Below are 18901 nucleotides of genomic sequence, written 5' to 3'. Positions count from 1 at the left end.
TTATAACAAAACAGATGTCCTTCAATTAACAGATATCTTTGAAAACTTTAGAGATGTGTGTTTAAAGGCATATGGATTAGATCCTGCTTGGTATTATACAGCACCAGGTCTATCGTGGGATGCAATGTTAAAGATGACTAAAATTAACTTAGAAATGTTGACTGATTATGATAAAATACTAATGTTAGAAAAGGGTATACGAGGAGGAATCTCACAATGTAGTAAAAGATATGTAAAAGCTAACAACAAATATATGCAAGATTATAATAAGGATGAGTGTTCAACATACCTGGCATATTTAGACGCAAACAACTTATATGGATGGGCTATGAGTCAATACATGCCTTATAAAGACTTTAAGTGGGTTAAACCTTACATAGATATAAAGAACATTCCAGATGACTCAGAAACTGGCTACATATTAGAAGTAGATTTAGAATATCCAAAGCATTTACATAACAAGCATTCTGATTTACCATTAGCTCCAGAGAACATGTGTCCACCCGGCTCAAAACAATCGAAATTATTAACAACGCTTTACAATAAGGAAAGATATGTAATTCACTATAGAAACTTAAAACTTGGAATGAGATTGAAGAAAGTGCATAGAATATTAGAATTCAAACAATCAGACTGGTTAAAGAAATACATTGATTTAAATACAAATATGAGAACGCAAGCTAAAAACAAGTTTGAAGAAGATTTTTATAAGCTCATGAATAACTCGGTATTTGGAAAAACAATGGAAAATATTAGAAATAGGCAGCCCATACAATTAGAATGTGATCCTGAAAGAGTAGAAAAATTAATTGCAAAACCTAATTTTGATTACAGAACAATATTTACAGAGAATCTATGTGCTATACATATGAAAAAAGAGCGATTGACATTTAATAAACCAATATATGTTGGTATGAGTGTATTAGAACTATCAAAACTATTAATGTATGATTTTCATTATAACACTATGAAGCCGAAATATGAAAACAATATAGATTTATGTTATATGGATACTGATAGCTTTATATATGAGATTGAGACTGAAGACTTTTACAAAGATATAGCAGAAATAGTTGACCAGTTTGACATGAGTGAATACAAGAAAAATAACATATATGGACTACCACTAATAAACAAAAAAGTAATAGGTAAGATGAAAGATGAAAATAAAGGTAAGATAATGACAGAGTTTATTGGATTGAGATCAAAGATGTATGCTTATAGAGTAGAAAATAAAGAAGAGAAAAAAGCTAAAGGAGTAACTAAATGCATAGTTGCCAAGGAGTTGCAGTTTGATGATTATAAAGAAAGCTTATTTAAAAATGTTAAAACGTATAAAGACATAAACCTCATTAGAAGTTATAAGCACGATATATATAGCATAACCGTTCATAAGCTAGCATTAGATTCTTCAGATGATAAAAGATATATTATGCGAGATGGTATAAATACATTAGCTTGGGGTCATTATGGGATAGAGTAAAAGTGTAATTATAAGTAGTGTAGTTTAGTGTAATTTTAGATGTAAGTTAGTTATAAGTTTTTAGATGTAAGTTTTTATGATTTTAAGTGTCATAAAAGCATATTCAATCTCACTTTGGGGTATCCCTCTGTGTTAAAGTACAGTAGTCAGGGGTGGGTTCATAATTTTTTTTTGATAGTTAGGGGCTAAGGGGGAAAGTGGGGCAAAACATACATATGTACCCTACTATCCTCCTAACTGCCACGCCGTCATTTCATAACTTTTCGAGTCGTGTCATACATGCAACGAGTTGGAATCTTTAAGACACTTTTCCCCACTATTTCTGATTATTGCGCTCCTCCAGTTTGTAATATTAACACTTTAAATGCGCACTGCTGCTTCGCGAAGGATAGTTCCGAAGTTCATTAACCAATGTCTGCTTTCCGCTTGTTAGTTAACTATGACCGGGGTTTTCTTATGTTACTTTCATACAATACATGTTCTAAGGCAGGAAAGGAGTATTAAAAATATACTCCGAAAAGAGAGTTTCTGACGAATCTCTCATCATAGGAAGATGAAACTCGGTATTTAAACTCCTCCTTACATATCTGTGACTATATGATTCATCCTTTTCGGAAATTCCAACTCTAGCAATGTAGCAAAGAAAGCAAGGCAACTGCTACAATATCTTAATTTCCCATTTTGTGTTCATAAACTGCCCAAAGTAAGTAAATATTTTAGCTGTTTAAAATAAATCTAGAATATAGTTAGCAGTCGGATTCACTTGGATCTTTTTTTCATTTAACTTCGATTGATATGCTATTCTATTGGGGAAGATTTTTGAATATTTCGCAAATAATATTACCATAAACTTATTCTTCTCGTTCAAAGAATGAGCATTTCAACTAGTTCGTGTCTGACCTTTAAAGACTGCTCCAGTCTATATTTTTAAACGAATTGTGTATTCTATTTTTCTTATTTTGGAATATATTTGCGGGTCTTTTGAACCCGTATTAGGAACCTAGGAGCACAATTTTAGGAAGCTAAAAATCAAGTTTAATTATTCTATTGGCCTCAATAGTTCAGCGAGCGATCAACTTTTATACACAGATTTGTGACTTTAATCTATTTTGGATTACGTGGAAATCGCTCCTTGCATGGTTTGTAGGTTAATAGTGACCTTTCACAGTTCACAAACCAATCATCTTTCCTCAAACTGATAGTTCTAAGACTGATCAGTTGGTTCATTGGGAGTGTAAAATCCCTTTCAGCACCGAGAATATATGAGACATGGTTCTACAACTTAACTTGGGATCCTAAAGTAAATGAACTCCCACCACGAATCAATCTCTTGATAGGGTTGATTCCATAAATGTTGAATTCTTTTCATTCTCACGTGAGTATTCCCAAATAGAATATGACCTTCCTGAATACATACTGTCTTTCCACTCGGCATGAACACTAGTTTATTAATCATATTCTCATTAAATAATGAACATGATTTCTTTTTTCAACATACTGAAACATGTAATAATAAAAACAAAATATACTAATATTTTTTGGTTCCTCTTCTCTGTTTTCACACAGACCAGTATTTCAATAATAACTTTGTTTTTAAAAAAGGTGTGTTCAGTCCACCTTTAAGACAGATACGACAGGCACTTGAAAGCGCCTCAGGTTATATTTGCTCTTCTCTTCTGCCCGTTTGTGACTCACCAACTTGCTACTTTCATTTCAATTACTTGTATATTTAGTTTCGGGTGTAAGCTTATTTTTATATTTTATTAATGGAAAGAAATCTAGAACAGACAAAAATAAGAAAAAATGTGATCTTTGCTTGTAATCTTAGCTTCTGTGGTCTTATTATATAGCAGTTTCTCTGCTTTCCCTGCTGTCACACTATTCGTGTTATTTGTTGGGTAAATTGCATTTGCAAACGTAATATGTTTTGTTGTTTAACCAGGATTCACAGCTTTAAAAGTGTTTAAGGTTAATTACATTTACCGAACTGATTTTCTCATATCTTCCATTGCGTCAAGGGTCGAAAGATACTATCCCGCAGAAAACATGCATTAACATATGTGACAGATAATACTTTTGTTGATGAATGTATACACGACTCCAAAAGTGCATTACCACCTGAAATTCTCCTTTTCCTGCAACAGTAGGCAACCCCAAAAGCTCGGTCGTTGGGTTGGTTCAGAATTCGGAAGGCTTTGGAGCAAATCTCAATTTTGTTACAAATACATCAGTGTGGCAAACTGCAAATAAGAATAAAATAAATTGCTAAGAATGACGGTTTTATTATTGTGAGGGGAAATGGATGACACAAAAAGTTACAAAATGATCTTACTTAAGCACTTGAAACAAGATGAATAGTAAGAAGAAGATATAAGAGGAAAGCAGTTTCTTTCGTTTAAAAAAAAAACTCGTAAGAAAGATGATAGGCTACATAATATAAAGATATAATGTCGCCTAACAGTACAACAACAAACATCCACAGCAAACGGAAAGAGAGAGAAACACGGACGAAGGGACACCATTAGCGTAGTAGACTTGTGGGCCTCCTATGCAAGATAAAAAGATGGGATCCTACTTGTAAACCCTATTATTATTATTATTATTATTATTATTATTATTATTATTATTATTATTATTATTATTATTATTATTATTATTATTATTGAAAACACGTTTCCTTTCCAAATCTCTGATTCTGCCTAAGAGCATGTCTGCATATAGCGGTCATGTGTGCAGTTTTAGTCAATGAGCGGCCTCAGAGGCCAAATAGGATGGGAATCTCCGAGAGAGAGGAACAAAAAACTTTCTTATGATAAATTCTAGGTCAAAGTTCGAAGCACTTGTTTTTGACAGGTGGTTTTTGTTTCTTTATTTCCGGAAGAGAAAAGTTTTGGCGCCTAAGAAATTGAGGGGGTGAGCGCAACAGTGGTCTAACCCACATTTTTTAAAAATGAAGAAAAATCAAGTTAAACACATGTGGTTTTTTGTACAATATACCAAAAGCAAGCACAAGTGGTTGAATTTGTCATACATTGTACATACATACATTGTACAAAAAAAACACATGTGTTTAACTTGATTTTCCTCCATTTTTAAAAATGTGGGTTAGACCACTGTTGCGCTCACTCCCTCAATTACAGTATATAATATTGTAAATTTGCAATTGGATTTATTTACATTGCTATTTGTGGTAATAAAGAAATTGTCATTAGAAGACATTATTGTAAAAATTAAGTTTTGTTTCATCATCCATCGCATATCTTAGAGGCCCCTATGCCTCGCCCCTCCCCAAGATTGACATCGAACATTTAGGATATGGATATATTGATGTTGATATATTTGCGATATCGAATGTTGATATGTGTCAATATCGGTATTGACATATCACAAAGGCCTAGATATTAAAATAAGGGACACTCTAGTGCCAATAAACGAAATAGCATACAATCCAGGAAAAATTACAGTAATAACAACATACTAGGCAGTAATTACGCCGTGCAAGTTCAAAAGTGTGCTTAATAATAACAATAATAATAAAGCTTCACTGCCTAGTTGTCATTTCGACGAATAGCAATGCCAATATGCGTAGTCAATCTAACGAACGTTCTTTGAAGATTAGGCAGTTGTTCTATTTACTCTTCCGTTTCCAAAAAATCCAGACACGTGGTGTTTATCCACCATAAAGTCCGTATGACAGATGGGATCGATCTTATGTATACATAAAATCGGGACCAGTACTACACATGTTATTGTCGAATAACTCAAGCTTGTGTGTAGTGTTACAAAAATACTTACGTCTTGTGCGCTGGACATAGGTTCAAGTCCGTTGGGGATTATAGAACACAGTGGTTCTTAACATACTTTAGCCAAAAATGTAAGTCCCGCCGTTAGGAGCTCAGCTATTCGTTTTATTCTTTCGTAGTAATTATTAATGATAATGTTTAGTACCGGAAATTACTTTTGTCTTTACGTATTGTTATTTTTTTCTTTATTTTAAAAATATATCCAAATAAATGCGACCATAGTTACTGTTATTTTGAATATAAACGCAATTTACAATTGGTAAAGAACAAAAATTTAACATGCCAAAGTAGCTGCAAAAAGTAAAAAAAAGGAAAGTATTGGGGTTGGAACCCATACTCATAGACATCAAAAGTATTACAAGTAGCTGCCGAAAACCGCTTGGCCATGATGATTAGGCTTAGTAACACGCAATGTATTCAAGTTCTATATTGCCCCTATTGGAAGTATGCATTCCAACACAAAAACTTCCATTTTTGCTTTTTTTAATTTTTACAGCTACGTCGAAGCGTTAAATTACTGACAGAAATAAGGACAATGAATTATGATTATTTTGAAGAGCATTCCACTTTATTATCACATGAATATCACCTTCCGATTTGCTTAGTTGTGAAAAATTATAGAGTATAATACTATAATATGTAAAGTTTGTGTACTGTCGCTGATTTCTGATGACAATCAGAAACAGAGGTAAAAGATAAATTACAGTAATAGTTTTCTATTAAGGGGGAAGTATAACTACTTTTATTTTAACAAATTTTTTGGGCTTAAAATGTTTGTTCGGGTTCACCCCTTCTCCCTCAACCTTAGGTATGGAAGAACACAGTGGCGTTGCCTTGTGCAGTTCGCAAAAGCACGTAACTACTAAATATCGCTCGCTGTTTGTTGTTTCTCAAGATATTTAATAATATATACAATATTATTATATTGTCGTTTTGTTTCTACTCTCAGCTTGCTTTACCCCATGTGTATATGCATTTCATCATTACACCGCGTTCACAACAAAGCAGCGAGCGTGGTAGACTGTTCTGTGTGTAATACGTTAAGGAAGTGCGGGTAGCTGAGGGGAGGAACTGCGGTCTCCTGACGTTCAAATCAAGATTTGCACAAGCAGTAGTGACAGCTATTGTTGACTAATTTCCAGTAACGTGGCTCTAAACAGAATTAAAGAATGAACTTCTGCAATTTAAAATAGAAGAATATGGTAGCACATATCTTTTTCTTTCAATCAGTTATCTATCTTTCTTTCCATCTCAATTTCTTATAATAAAAATAAACTAATGGAATAAACAAAATTACGGCTTTCTGAGGTCGTGGGAGGTTTAGAACCCTTACCCAGAGATTCTTATGTTAACGCAGAACAAAATTAAATTTTAATTGCTTTTCAGGACTTATTTTTAAATACGTATAATCTCTTATTTTTCTTTGGGCTACGGTTTTCTTGCCTAAATAAACTAAATGTAAGAAAAGCAAATAGCTTATCAAAATGTACTGTACTTAGTAACATTGCTACAATTGTAAAAATTCACCTGTATTGTGGGAACCTGAAGGAAATTTTGGAACTGATTTTTCTATTTCAATATTCATCTTAAACACATGCAAAATAGAAAAATATGAGTATTGATATTTGCAGTAATGTACGTTCAGCTGTAACACGTGTAAAGAAAAAGGAAAGGTTTTTTCTTTGGGAGGGGGAACGGAACTTACTTCGGAGATTGTACTTTATGCACAGAAACATTATTCTCTCTCAGTGTGTTTCGAAGTAGCAAATGTGAAAACGTGTTGTGTGGTGGTATATTGATTTATAAATGAGTTAGTATTTACTATTCTTTTCCATAATTTCCAACAGCTATGTATTGTTAGAATTTTTTGTAGGTATGTGCTCCATCGTTCTGAAAACTATAGCTTATATTCATCCCTATTTCTCCATTACATCTCTCAATTAAGTAAATATATACCGAACTATAAAAGAAATTAGGTGGATATATTCCGTATACTCTCGTATACCCTTCTCGATAAGTTTATAGTTTAGGTTTTCCTAAAATACTTTCTGAATACTAGTGAATCTAAGGCCTGTTCGATACGGCAGCATTTTTTGGAAGTTTTCTTATAAGAAAAATCTTATTACCCTACTTTGTAGAGGATTCTGTTGAGCGATTGCAAATTACTGTATATCTTTTAGTGCACTGACGGATAATGAAAGTTTAGAATGAAGTTAGAACATAATCGACTAAAGTTAATTATCATCTACAGGTGAAAACTAAACTGTGTCGAAATTTCAAAGTTAATTTAAAACAATAAATGGCAGATACTTAGATTATGAAATGAAAATATGATGGTTTTGTTTTTCCGTGTCTTATATGAAGGGAATTAGCAGTGGAATTTAATTGTGTAATATATTTTCAACATCTGATTGAAAAAGTAAAGAAATATGAGAACTGGAATAAACATATTATAATTATGCTGAATTCAATTAGTATGAGCACTACGGGCGCACCCACACGGAGAATCTATCTGCTTCGAATCTCCCCTCAAAACTTGACATACGTTTATACACTTTCATAATAAAACTATAATTGTTTAGTAGAGAAATGACTGATGTAGCCTAAAGACCTGATGTTACACTTCATCTGTACTATTTCTTTTCTTAAAAAAATCTAATTCTATATTTTTTCTTAGAATATTGATGGCAGAACTTAACGATTAGATATCATTTCTCGGCTGTAGAATTACATCGGATCAATCGTACATAGATGTAGTGTTTTATAGTATTGGACCCCTGTCCCAAATTTTTGACTCATCCAACAAAGTTTTCTGGGTGCGCGCCTGGAAAGTACGTCAAATATTTTATCACGATTCGTTCGCATGGTCATTTCTATTAAGACTCATAATAATATTGTAGAAAAAGAAGTCACATTCGCTCACTTTTGATTGATTGCATCAGATTTTGGGGTGTTTGAATATGCTATATGTCTCCATTAGGAGTCAGAAGATTCTAGTAGCTCTGGTGTTTGCTGTGGTTTGGTTGATTTCATGAAATGTCCTGTCCTTCTCATTTCTGTAGTGACTAGTGGATGTCTTTGGTGGACAGGCCCAGGGGGCAGAACATGAAACACATTACAGTAATATTCTTTTTAAACTGTAAATCTCGTCTTATATAGCCGAACATCTGACAGAGAACGTAAATACAAAATAGTCATGAAGTGTCTTGAGAAAACAATGCAAAAGTACTTGGACAAAGCGTTCGTAATTAAAGGTGCCTCTGCAACTATTTTGATACATTGGATGTTTCGTGTATACCGTTAACAGTTCACAAAACAGCATGCCTGGCAATTCAAATGTATATACATACAAACAGTTCCGCGTAACTGTTTTCACAATGTCCATCTTGCATCTTGAAAAAGTGCAGAGATCTCCAAGCGTATTTACAGAAGAAACAAAAAGATGGGTGTAGTAATCTGTTACTAGTTCACCGTGGAAATCCCTTGTTCGTCGAAGTTTAGGCTTAAATATTAAGACACCACGCTACAAAGAACTTTAAGAAACTTGAAGATAAAACCCTAGAAAGACCGAACGGTTACTGAGTTCTGTGCAAGTGATTATGGTAATCGAGTTTATTTCTGTAACTGGTTCATTGAGAAATTAAATAAAACCTTATGCTCTTGTTTTAAGTGATGTTTTCTGACGAAGCCAAATTCTTCTTAAATGCTTCAGTGTCCTCATCACATGCAAGATATTGGTCATCAGTACTGTCTAACGTGAGATTAGAAGTGTCAATGCACAAACGAGGAATCATTCTTTGGAGTGGCATAACTGCTACTGAGGTGATAGGACCTTTCTTCTTTCATGAAAATGTAACAAAGGCATCATACCAAAAACTACTTAGGGAGAAGATATTTGACGAGTAAGATCGCTTAAATTTAGGTCAAAATGATGAATTATGGTTCATACAAGATGGAGCACCACTACATTGCTCAAATATGACTATAAATCTTTTAAAAGAGAAATTTGGGAAATGATTTATTTCTATGGAGTGAAGTGTCGAATGGCCACCAAGTAGTCCAAATCTTGCTCCATGCGATTCTTTCTTCTGATATTCCTAAAACAAATTCTATCAAAAATCATGTAACAATGTAGATGACTTAAAACAAAGAATTGTTCAGAGCGTGGAGATGATCACTCCAGATATATTGGAGAAGGTGTTCACAGTGGCTTTAGTAAATCGCATTAATTCATGTCTTGCTCGTTCACGAGAGCATGCTGAATAAAAGTAAGTTCATTTTATCTGTCTTACACTTAGATTAATGAAATCTAAACAATTTAGTTAATGACAATTGAGCCCAAAAAAAAAGTGTTGTTTTTAAAAAGAAGTAATATGTTTTCTTACATTTATGTGGCATAGCCTTACTCAGCCTGATCCTTATTCCTCGCGAGACATTTGTTTTTACTACAACCATGTATCCATAGTATACGGTTTCCTGACGTGCTTACATGTGCAGTATACGAGTAAGCTACCACGTGGAAAGTGGGATCATACAGTTGTGTAAGAAGCAGAGAAAAGATACGATTTTTTATGAATAAAGAAAACAATATTGAAACTTAAAGGTCACCTATTAGACTTTTAATTTTTAAAATATTACTTCTCATTAAGATTTTTTTCGTTCGTGGTACCCGCAACATTTTCCATTGTCATTTTGTGTTCTATTTCGAGCTGGTTTGTTTAAGTGTGCAGAAACTATGCTGGTGACTTATATGTGTGATTTTATGCTATAAGAAGAGTCCAATTTGGTTTTTAAAAACGCAAAATTCTTTGCTTATATTCCAGTGATGCCAAAACAACAAAGCTATATCCTCAATCTGGTACACTAACAGACGATATTCATTTACAATAGATTCGAGATTTCAAAAAAAAAAAAAAAAAAAAAAAGCAAAGCAAAGCAAAGCAAACAATAATGACAAATTGCACATTAATTATGAAGCATATTTACCTTCTTCCCGTACGTCCCTGTTAAGGATATTTAACGTAAATTATCAATATCAGTCATTGGCACATGCAAGGAACATCGGAATATTAATTATGTGACATTTTGTGAATAATTTGACGCTCACTGGCATTTCAGGAACAAAATTTTGAATTTTTATAAAGATCCATTATTTAGGCCTAATGCTTCGACCCCTGTGCCCCCCTAAGGCGGTGCGTTACCAAAATAACATTCCAGATATGAAAAACGCATACTCTTTTGCTACAATGACGCCAAATTTCACATTAATTAACAAAAAATACTTTCTTCTCGTATGCCCCTACTAAGGATATTTATGGTGATTCTTTTATTTTTTTAAAGGGGACTGCAGCCCCATTATCAGTCACCTTTACATGTAATGAGAATTTTAGTATTAATTCTGTGACATTTGTGATTAATCTGACGCTTACTGGCATTCCGAAAATAAATTTTGGGATTTTGGTAACACACCACCCACCACCTTTTAACGCCCCTTGCCCCCAAAAGGGGGGTATTCCCAAAATAATGTTTGAAATGGCTTTACTAGCTTTGTGAATGAGTGTTTTTACATTTTGTAACACATACAACTCATTTGCCCCAAAATCTTTACGAATAATTATTGGAGGAAACTGCTTCCAAAATTTAACATTGAATCTCCCATAAAGAAAATGAACTTCTGTGTTTACACCCCCAAAAGTAATTTTCTCTTATTTCTTTTAGAAATTAAAAAAAATCAGATATTTCTCAATAAGAGTGCCAAATTTTACATTAACAGTGTGAAAACTTCATCTTCTCCTTGTGCTGTTGAAAATTTCACTAATTATGTAACAGTCTGTCTATATATATAGACTGTTCTATAATTCGTGTAATTTGCTACAGCACTAAGAGAAGATGAAGTTTTCGCACAGTTAATGTAAAATTTGGCACTCTATATATATTGGCATTAGTCGATATTGCTGTTTGTCCGTCGATGATGCTCTCTGTGCTAAAAGATGATGCTCTCCGAATCTATGTAATTTGACGTAATTCGATACATGGTTCATATGTCAGTAAGACATTGTATAAAATATTGCTGCTTTCGATTATACCAAACAACATCTAATCTTAGTTTGCAGACACTTCCTTGGAACATTGATAATATACATAAAGTTCGACGATGAAAGACTAAATGCTGTGTAAATTCGTCTTTTATTTATATATTCAGTTTGAAATAAATCGTATTTATTAACTTTGGTAACATTGTGCCCCTGAGTCACTGGCTCACGACATACACATCCTTGCTACTGTAGAACAAGCCTTTATTGATTAAAGTTATTGTCCATGACATCACTCGGTCAACAGTAAGCGGTTCAACAAATGGAGTGTGCAATAACTTAGAGGTACTGTATTTAATTTGGTAATTAATCGTTTTCCAGTTCAAAGGGACACACCGTAGGAAAGATACGTTTCTCATAAATGATATACACATTTATGTGGAAAAATATTAATACACAACTGAGAACAAAGACATATCGACTAACTGCTACATTATTCAACTTGGAACGATCTGGATAATCGATTGTTGGATATTTTTATGAAATGAAAAATACACAAAGCATTCGATTCGATATAGTAATTTCATACGATATTTATTAGTTACACTTTTACAGATGGTAAAAATTGAATGATGGGTTCTTTGGATTAATCAAGAAAGAGAAAAATATGCATAGCATCTCGTGTATTTACTATCATTGCTTCAAAACGCAGGCTTCAAGAAAATAATGTAAGCAAAAATATGCATGCAAAAATAAATATGAGCACATTTCATATTTAATTATGCTTACTACACATATGTCAACTCTTCTTACTGGTCTAGTGGTTAACGCATAAAGCTTTGATGTTCGATTCGATTCCCAATAGAAGACCACTGAACGCACTACAATGGTTGAGATCCAACTTTAAACTTCATAGCTTCCTTGCTGATATACAAATCAAACAAATCAGCAAGAAAGGAGAAAGAAAGAAAGGAGATTATACAAGTTAAAATGATCATGGATGTAAACTGGATGATTGCTGCAAGGAGGCTAAATGTTAATTTTTAAAAAAATGATGGAATAAACAAGAAGCGAGAGACTCCTATTAATAATATTCTTAGGATCGAACCTACAACTCCAAAGATAAACATGACCTCTCCGTGCCTTCTATTTAAATCAATAATTCATAATTAGGCTGATCATTTTTCGTGAAATATATTGGCAAATGCAGAAAAGATTTTTTTTTCGATATTATGTTGAATCTAAACTATTTAAGAAGTTTGTTGTGATGGGTGCTAAATTATTTTACCAATCTTAATTACCTCCATGTAAAAGACATTGAAGCTTGTAATGTCGAGGTACTCATAACATGTTGTCCATAAGCAGTTACCCTTCCAAACAACTAAAACTACCGCGCCACCACGAGATTATTCTGTCTGATGGATTGCGAAGGCTTTCGTATATCGCGAACTGCTGCCACCTCGTCACACAATCAATTTAACTGCGTAGTCACAATAATGGGGAACTGAGCATAAAGATTTCTTTTTTTTAACCGTGAAGAAAATGCTTCAGAATCAAAAGTTATTACTCTGCGCCAAGACAACACGAAACCACATGTTGTTAAGGTCACCCGTGATACTGTTATCCATCTTTGGGTGGGAAACACGTAATGTGTTCCACAAACTCTTTAAACATTACACCGTCGGATTACCATTTGTTCAATTCATTAAATAAGCACTGGAGAGAAGACGATTCTGAGTCCCATATTTTGAACGGTATTTTTGTTTCACGTTCAGCTGACTTCAACTACCGTGCAATCCATAGTCATTTGTTGGCTTACCGCTGATGTTGGATCTATTTCTGACTTTCCAACTGCCTTTTGCCCTGGTATAAGCAAGGATGTTATAAATAGAGGATCTGCCCATATGTATCTTCATCCTATTAAATCAATGAAGCCAAAAAGCAACCGAGCATCGGCACGTCTGATTGGCTACTTTCGTTTCCGCCATGATTGTTGGCTCAAAACATTGCGATCCTATTGGACGGAGTGGGCAGAGTAGGGGTGGCGAAACTATGACGTAAGGCTTCAAGATTTTGTTGTAAGGGCACATCCTCTATTTTATAAGATCCTTGGTTATAAGTTATACTATTGTGGCAACACTGTGAGAGCTTAATGTAAATTGTTCTACTTTTCTTCTTTTTATTGCAGAAATAATATGGCCGCTCGCCTGGCAGTGTGCTCCAAGGAAGAACTGAGGGCAGTGATCATGCGATAAAAATACTGTCTTTGACAATAGATCTCTATTTGGTGTGAATTGTTGGCTTCAGATTGTTAGCAAACAAACCACTATATCTTGTTCTGTTAACTTTGGTCCTTTTCCCAGTTAGCCTTCCAGCAGAGGCTCCTTTCATTCCCAAAACACGTTTAACATAACTTTTCCCGCAGAAATTTGAGCCTTGTATTAATTTTCATAAGTGATCGTGGTGGGTATTTCCACTCCATACTTTCTCTGTGGATTTTGGCCCATAATGAGAGACTCACGTTTGAGCTCCTTAAAGTATTCTGCTCGAAACTTGGCATTGATTGTTGTAGAGATCGAATAAACAGTGGGAGTTGCGGACATCCTGCTCCTTTGTGCGTCACGCTTCTTCGGTTATACTTTCAAACTTTTTTTAACCACTCGTACGTACTTCTACGCGGTAAATCATTATCACCGTATTGTGTTGAATGTCTCCGATGAATGTCAGTCCCTGACAAACTTTCAGACTAGACAAACTGAAGGTGTGTCAGAGTCATTGTCTTCTGTCTTGGTGTACATTGCCAGCTGAGTGACATATTCTTTCTGCAATAAAAATAAATAATCAAGATATAAGATCAAACTCTAGTCCACTACATCTCTACTACATCAAGGTCAAACTCTACTATATCAGTATAATCTTATAATATGCGAGGGCAAAGACAATGCGCACAATCTAAGAAGATATGACGAATTTGCTGATCACTTTTGACTTTCCCTTTTAATAATTTTTTCATCTGTGCTACAGCTTTAGTATATTTGTACATTTATTTTAGTCCTGTTTAAATATAACTTCAACTTTATTGACTACCAATTGTACAGAAAGATTAAAATAAAGTGTTTCGAAGTACATTTTAACCACTCTTGTACCAAACGTATAACACAATTAGCACACGTATTAAGTTTGTTTACAATATGATAAAAGTAGGTCCCGTTACCAAAATCTGAATTTCTTCTTTGTTTGGGTGGCTACGTCAGCGAAAGACATTTCCGTATATTTGTTCCTAGTTCCGTAGTCGGACGATCGTCTTGACGTTCGAGATGCTCTGCTGGATAATATAGATCTTCTTTCATCTCGGAAGGTACGAGACCTCTTATTGCGTGGGTGATTCCTTGAAACTGACGAAGATTTCTCCATCGGCTGAAGATTGATAGCATTCATTAAGATACTAGTGGAGGTGGTTCGTGTCCCTGGAATATTGTCTTCAGAATACTTGGTGAAATTACTTTGCCTGGCAGGACTTATCCGTGGAGAAATAGGTGGAGTTTCCTTCTTTCTTTTGAAGCATGACAGCCATCCTCTCTTCTTAGGCTTTTCTTCAAACTCTGGATCCGTTTGCGTGAATTCGTCTGTGCGAAGTATTACGGCTTCTCTCCTAGGATAGACTTCGTCATTTAATAAGGTGTTTGTCAATATCCTTTCTTCACGGCGATCCACCAACTGAAACATGGAGTCTGATGTTTGTGTGTATTTAATAGTAGGTTCATATTTGGGAGCCTTATCTTTGGTTGCTGAAGGTTTTCTCACTTCAGACTTTAACGTGTCTGTGGATTCTCCCGTGCTTTTGAGAATCCGTTCTGTCTTTCTCTCGATTTCCTCTTTCCTTCCTTTGGGACCTGGGCTTATCACTTTCCTCTCTATCTCAGGGGAATCTGGGGGATGGAGTTTAATGTTGAAATGCATGGTGTTTACGTCATCGTGATCACGAGTGTCGTGCTTTCCGGGCTCCATGTCAAAATCAGAATATTCTGTCGTTATTGCTTTCTTATCCAAATCCGTACGAGGTGGTATATGAATACAGGTCCTTTGTACCTCAGTCTTGATGCCACCACCTTTAGTGCGATAGTGTGTGCTTTCTTCCACAGCAACTTTAGCGCAATTATTTGCGTTACGGAATAACACAGACACGTCTGTAGGATTAGTTAACATATTTGCATTTGCGGCTGTACGCAAATATTCCAAGTCTACTGGTTCTACTACTTTATCTGTTTGCTTTTCCATTTCACGTTCGGAGGGAAGAGTTTGTTCGCGTGGTTGTTGATATTTTTCTGAAAACACTGCGTCAAATTTTGATGTGTCATATGTGGCGCTTTGCTTTGGAGTGCTGTTTTGCTTTGCAGTGAACTTAGGTATTGGACACACTTTTGAAGATGGGTCAGCAGATATTTTTGATGATGGCGTTGGAGATACTTTTGGTGATGGTTTTGGAGAAAGTTTCATCGGTGTGGCTGCAAGAGATCGTTCTGGAGTAACAGCTCGTGACTGTTTTTGACTCGCAGGCCTCGAAACAATCACTGGGCTGGTTGGTTGTGCGTAAGCGACATGCGGTTGAACGACTGGGAATTGTGGAGGTATTATGGGTGCCTGTTTATTATACTCTGGAATTTCCGGTTGAACAGCTTGCTTCTTATCACCTCGCGTGGGGCTGGGTGTTCTTATTTGAGTTGCTGAAGAATCAGTCGTAAGAGACTCATGGGACTCTGTGGTACTTGTACAGCAGGACGAAGAAGCTACCACTTTTGCTGCAGAGGGATGAGTTTCTGTTGGAGGTGGTAGCAGTCTTTCGGCGACATCTTGTCCAACTGTTATTGGAACGCCTCCTTTTACTTCAGTTATAGGCAAAATATTGAATATAGTTCGACCGTTTAAAGGTTGAACTGGCCTAAAATTCCTGTCCACCAGACCTCCATGACTGGATGATAGTGCACGGAATAGCTCTAGCTGTAAGAAAAAGATGATTTGGTGACTTATTCACGGACAATGGCACATTACATATTCTTTACAAGTTAAGTCAGTATAATCAGCCAAAAGTTGTGCATACAGAGCAAGTCAAAATGATAGCCCCGATTTCAGAAATATGTTCTGTGAAATCTAAGGAACATATGTTATTGTGAAACACATGCTAAGAAATGTAAACTGTGAAAGTTTTCTCCAAATATATCACAAGTGTTCTATGTGACTACCACGCGTAACACGGCACATATAAAGCCGATAGTGTATCTCCTGGTAAATCTTGTTCAGCATGTTGCGGTCATCCGGTCAATATCAGCAATGATTGCTGGATGCGAATACGGAGGTCATCCAATGTTGTTGGAAGTAGTGATATGAGGACTCCCATTCATAGACATCCCAGTACGTGGGTCTCTCCGATATTTGGTATGGAAATGCTGTTGCACATTAATCAAGACTTGTTTATATGATAATCAAGCACACAGAACGATCTCTGTTTTCCAGCAACGCCATTTTCCTTAACTGCTCGCTGCTCACTCTTAGCGCTAGAAAGTGGAAACACTGCATGGGAACCAAACTTTGAAAGTTAACTTTTCGATGCGCATGTCTTTCAATAACATACGCTTATTAGATTTCACAGCATAAATCGGGTCCATTATTTTCAGTTGCCCTGTATTAAGAGGGGTAAATGCTATCACTATGATCACCGGGCATTACACAACGACCATTCATCGCAGAATCAAATTACTTCTGCCTAACATCCTTCATTTAAGTATCGAATAGACTTGTAAAAAGTCTTATTTTAAGGGGAAATGAAATTTACATTCAGGGATGACTGATTGTCCTAGAAACGAAGTTTTTTTATACCAAAAAATAATGGAAATTTTCGCTTTTCTGTTATATATATATATATATATATATATATATATATATATATATATATATATATATATATATATATATATATATATATCCTTGTCAACTACATCTTTCTTTTTCTGTAATGGATTCTACGGTTAAGGAAGTGACGTTGCAACACATTTGTGAGTCAAAGGTTCAACCTGGATCTGTCTTTCTTGATTGGATTTTAAGCTGGGCGTTTTCATGTAAGGTTAACTTATGCAACCCAGCTTAGTATTCGTGTTATTTTTGGTAGTCCAACTACCTTATCAGCAAGTCAAATTATGCAACCCAACTTATCATTGGTGTTATTTCGGTTGCACAATTATTTTTCAACAAGGTTAATATATGCAGGTCCAACTTTAATCTTGTTACTTTGGTTGACAAACTATCTTATCAATACCTGAGAGTTATACTTTTGTCATTAGATTTCTTATAAAAAATACTATTTCCTAAATTTAAACTGCAAGCAAAAATGAATAAATAAATAAATAAATAAAAGATAAGAAATACGTAAACAGAAAAACAAATGAAAGCTCCAAAGCCACATTTTTTGTTTGGTATAAACAATAAGCTTACCTCACATTCTCAGTTCGAGGAACACTTCTATAACTTTCTAATATTCTATTGTTTAAAACATTGTTTAATATGAAGTTTGGTTGTAAGAATGAAAATGAACTGCTATTTTGAATATATTGTAGCAAAATTTTCTTATTCACATAACCTCAATTTTTCTGTACTGTTATACGTGTGTGGCTGTATCATGCCAATACTGTATGTATGTATGTATGGAATAGAGACCTTGGAAATAGCTTAAAAATAACTTTATGACATTTAAGGTGGATCACCACCCGGAAGTCAGTACATATTTTAGCGTATTCCCTTAACTACTGCGCAATAAAACGTTACATATTATAAATATTGTACTTTAATATGGAGTGATGTTTCAGCTACAGCACAAGATATTGATTCATTTGGTTGTCTCTCCTGATATCGAAAAATGTAACAAATAAAAGAAAATATTTGATTCGTTTTACAATGAGCACACAAGATAGTACTTACTAGAAGTGCTCCGTTTTATGAAATGTTTATTTGTATGTGTAAATTATTTTAAAGTAACAATCTTATTACGAAATAGATATATTGTTTGACCGTTTCTCGTGTTATGTTTCACATTTTATTTAAATATTAATTTACATTTAAGGAAATGGATTTTGAGATGAAATTTGCGTAGAACGCCATAATGCGTTGTTGCCAAATTTATACGTTTACTGTAGTAGTCACAATAAGAAAATTCCTGGATTCTAGCGTTGCAGTTAGAGAAGCTAGATTGCGGTAAGGGCCGAAAACTAATTTCTATATTAAGTGTCCAAGCAGAATTCCATGATTACTCCCTTTATTATGCGGCATCAATAAACACTCGACACTATCTGGCAATGCCGCACTATTTAAGCATGGTTTAGTATAGCACCGAGAACACCTTAAAGATATCCACCTTAAAGATAATCCATGCATTGTTCGGCTTTTATTCACACATAAAATTTGACTTCAGCTGTAAAGCGTGTTATAAATTGAAGTTCTAGTTCAATTTGAGTTTCAGTGTTTTGTAGCCTTGCAACACGGACGGGATCTATTAACGTGAGCTCCGAGAAGCAACCCAGACTTGAAAGCAGTGA

General features: G+C 34.8%; 1 protein-coding gene across 1 annotated transcript in view; it reads right to left on the bottom strand.

Annotated features, from left to right (window-relative positions):
- Nucleotides 1–14375: 14375 nt before the first annotated feature.
- LOC145678806 (uncharacterized) overlaps nucleotides 14376–18901 on the bottom strand; it is a 79705-nt gene continuing 75179 nt past the window's right edge. Inside the window, exon 7 of the mRNA XM_081749324.1 lies at nucleotides 14376–16316. Within this exon, the coding sequence (XP_081605450.1) occupies nucleotides 14529–16316 (1788 nt within the window). The 3' untranslated portion in view covers nucleotides 14376–14528. The remainder of the gene's footprint in view (nucleotides 16317–18901) is intronic.

The sequence above is a fragment of the Thermobia domestica genome, chromosome 2 (assembly GCF_964235325.1).
Source record: "Thermobia domestica chromosome 2, izTheDome1.hap1.1, whole genome shotgun sequence".
In the NCBI taxonomy this organism is placed as follows: Eukaryota; Metazoa; Arthropoda; class Insecta; order Zygentoma; family Lepismatidae; genus Thermobia; species Thermobia domestica.
This window is presented reverse-complemented; position numbering and strand designations above follow the sequence as displayed.